This window comes from Rutidosis leptorrhynchoides, chromosome 5, assembly GCF_046630445.1.
Source record: "Rutidosis leptorrhynchoides isolate AG116_Rl617_1_P2 chromosome 5, CSIRO_AGI_Rlap_v1, whole genome shotgun sequence".
Taxonomy (NCBI): Eukaryota; Viridiplantae; Streptophyta; class Magnoliopsida; order Asterales; family Asteraceae; genus Rutidosis; species Rutidosis leptorrhynchoides.
In genome coordinates this window covers 215,969,759-215,973,485 of record NC_092337.1, presented here as the reverse complement: position 1 = coordinate 215,973,485, position 3,727 = coordinate 215,969,759, and the positions used below count along the sequence as shown (strand labels likewise).

At 31.7% G+C, this 3,727-nt stretch overlaps 1 protein-coding gene across 1 annotated transcript; it reads left to right on the top strand.

Moving 5' to 3' along the window:
• Positions 1 to 2,001: 2,001 nt before the first annotated feature.
• On the top strand, positions 2,002 to 2,814 carry LOC139849271 (uncharacterized). The gene has a single exon (XM_071838929.1). It carries the CDS (start codon positions 2,002 to 2,004, stop codon positions 2,812 to 2,814), a length of 813 nt encoding a protein of 270 aa, XP_071695030.1.
• Positions 2,815 to 3,727: the final 913 nt, after the last annotated feature.

The following is a 3,727-nucleotide window of genomic DNA, read 5'->3' as shown; positions in this document are numbered from 1 at the left end:
GTAAACGCGAATCCTGTTGATAGATCTATCGGGCCTGACAACCCCAATCGGACTGGACGACCAGTATTCAACGGTTGCACAGTACTTCGTTTCGGTGACTACACTTGGTACGGTGTAGTAAGATTTCATAATAAAGGGAATATGCGACGTTGATTAAATGTTAAGTATGGTTATCAAGTGCTCAACAACTTAGAATATTTTTATTGAAACGTTTATATATGAAATCTTGTGGTCAATATTTATAACGCTGCCGGCATTAAACCTATATCTCACCAACTTTATGTTGACGTTTTAAGCATGTTTATTCTCAGGTGATAACTAAAAGCTTCCGCTGCAACATGTTGAATTTAAGCAAGATCTTGAGTATGCATATTTGTGTCAAAAATAAAACTGCATATCGGAGGATTTGTAATGTAAAATATGTTGGAGGTCATATTGTTATTATCACATGTAAAGTTTGTAAGTCTAAGATTGTCGCTAAACGATAATCATTATTAAGTTGTTTAAACCTTGTATTTGTAATAAAAGCTATGGTTTGTATTGTAAAAACGAATGCAGTTTTTGAAAAATGTCGCATATAGAGGTCAATACCTCGCGATGAAATCATTTGTTATTGTAATCGTCCTTATGGTTAAGGTTGGGTTATGACAAACTGTATCTTTTTTTCTTTATTATTATTATAACTCACCAATGTATATATATATATATATATATATATATATATATATATATATATATATATATATATATATATATATATATATATATATATATATATATATATATATATATATATAAAGAAGATTAGAGATTTAGATGATGGAAAGTCAAAAGGTAACACAAGTGGTACAGTAATATAATTAACAATCAAACACCTGTGATGTTTATTTGTCAAAACTTACCGACACTTCAAAACGGATATTATTTCGTACTCCGTTGATAATTAGTGGCGAATAAAAGTGTTCGGAAAAATCTCATATTTTTAAATTAACTATATTTATTTATTTTGGTCATTATGATATAAAATTCGTGCATTACTATTTAATAAAAAATTACATTAATTATTCTCTCCCAACCCCAGGTAAAATATGAAAAGTTTTAAAATTGAACAAATAGTTTCTAAATACATTTTTAATAAGCCTATAGTTTGTAAAACTCATTTTCGGCTAACCGTTTATTTTAAAATCACCTAAGTTTCTTTTTAACTCGTTTACTGTCAATCAAATGACAACTGAGCGTTACTTTCGTTTACTAAATAACTTCGAAATCATATATATATATATATATATAATTAATATACTTATTTATATAGATGTGTTTTAAATAATAATTATCATAATATCATACTTTTATTTTATCTTACATATTTAATTTTAATAACAACAACATATAATATTTAAAATTATTTTACCAATTTCCATTTATATATATATATATATATATATATATATATAATTAATATACTTATTTATATAGATGTGTTTTAAATAATAATTATCATAATATCATACTTTTATTTTATCTTACATATTTAATTTTAATAACAACAACATATAATATTTAAAATTATTTTTCCAATTTCCATTTATATATATGTATATATACACACATAACTATTTACAATTAATTGTTCGTGAATCGTCGAGAGCAGTCGAAGGTCAATTGAATATATGAAACAGTTCAAACTTTTTGAGACTCAACCTTACAGACTTTGCTTATCGTGTCGGAATCATATAAAGATTAAGTTTAAATTTGGTCAGAAATTTTCGGGTCGTCACACCATAAAGATCTAAGAGTTGCACTTGTAATGTAATTGGTGCCCGCCGCCTACCGATTGAATCCAGTATTGCTAGCAGATCAACTGATGTGATGGTGGAAGCACAATGTGGATCTTAGCCTTTCACGAAAAGTAATAGTTTTAAAAGGTTTTTAAAACATGGGTAGTTAATTTATAAAAGGATAATTATTAAAGATACTAAAAGAACCTTGTTCATTCTGTAGATGACATCAACCGCAATTCAATCCATAAACAACATGACCATAAGGTCAATCCTTGAGAAGGAAAAATTGAATGATAACAACTTCATTGACTGGTATCGTAACCTTCAGATTGTTTTAAAGTCTAAAAGGAAGTTGCACCATCTGGAAAATCCCTTACCTGAAGCCTCACCTGAAACTGCTAGTGCTACTGTTTGTAATGCTTATACTAAGCAGTATAATGAACAACTTGAAGTAGCATGTCTTATGCTTTCTAGCATGACCTCTGAGCTCCAAAGGAACTTAATGGACTACAATGCATATGACATGATTGAGGAACTCAAGACGATGTTCCAACAGCAGGCAGAACATGAATTGTTTGAAACTGTGAAAGCGTTTCATGCTTGCAAACATGAGTTGGGGCAGCCGGTTAGCCAATATGTCTTGAATATGAAAGGCTATTTGGATCAACTGGATCGCCTAGGTTATGCTATGCCACCAGTTCTTGGAGTGCACTTGATACTTACTTCACTATCCAAGGACTATGATGGATTTGTAATGAATTACAATATGCATAGCATGGGAAAAACCATTCTTAAGCTACATGCAATGCTTAAGCAAACTGAAAAGGGGCTACCAAAGAAGACTCTTGCAGTCTTAACCATAAAGAAAGGTAACATCCAGAAAAGAAAGCAGCAAGCTAGAAATGGAAAGGGTAAAGGAAAGAGTAAGCAAGCTTACACACCTAAGAAGAAAATTCCACTACAAGCAAAGAAAGAGCATCCCGCAAAGAACATGGCTTATCACCATTGTGGCCAAATTGGTCATTGGAGATGAAACTGTATGCTTTACTTGGAAGAGTTGAAGAAGGGAAAGGCTGGTTCGACCAACACTTCAGGTATCTTCGTTATAGAACTCTATAATTTTCCTAATAAAACTTGGGTGTATGACACTGGTTGTGGTACTCATATTTGTAATAATATGCTGGGACTTAGGAAAATTCGGAAGCTGAATAAGGGGGCTTTGGATCTGTACGTTGGCAATGGCGATCGTGCAGCTGCCGAAGCTATAGGAAGCTATGAGCTCATCATCCCAAGTGGACTTATTCTTATTTTAGATAATTGTCACTATGCACCTTCTATTACTAGAGGTGTTATTTTAGTTTCTCGTTTAAAGGATAATGGTTTTAATAATGTATTCACAGATTATGGTATTTCAGTTTCTAAGGATAATGTTTTTTATTTTAATGCTATTCCTAGAGATGGTATTTTTGAAATTGACATGATAATCTTGTTCCAAACGAAAGTTCTATATTTAATTGTAGCTCTAAGAAATTCAAGCATGATTTGAATTCCACATATCTATGGCATTGTCGTCTTGGTCATATAAACAAGAAATGCATAACAAAGCTGCAACACGATGGGCTTCTTGAGTCAACCGGCAATGAGTCGTTTAACATATGTGAATCTTATTTATCTGGAAAAATGACAAAGAAACCCTTTACCCACCAGGTTGAAAGGGCGAGTGATCTACTTGGACTCATTCATACTGATGTATGTGGCCCATTTAGAACAATGTCTAGAGATGGAGCTACCTACTTCGTTACTTTTACTGATGATTTCAGTAGATATGGTTATGTTTACTTGATTAAACATAAACATGATGTATTTGAAACGTTCAAAGCATTTCAAAATGAAGTAGAAAATCAAATCGAAAAGACCATTAAGGTTCTACGGTCCGACCGTGGAGG

Bases quoted from the DNA above. Each gene is read 5' to 3' on its own strand.
- LOC139849271 (XM_071838929.1), top strand. From the start codon at position 2,002: ATGACATCAACCGCAATTCAATCCATAAACAACATGACCATAAGGTCA.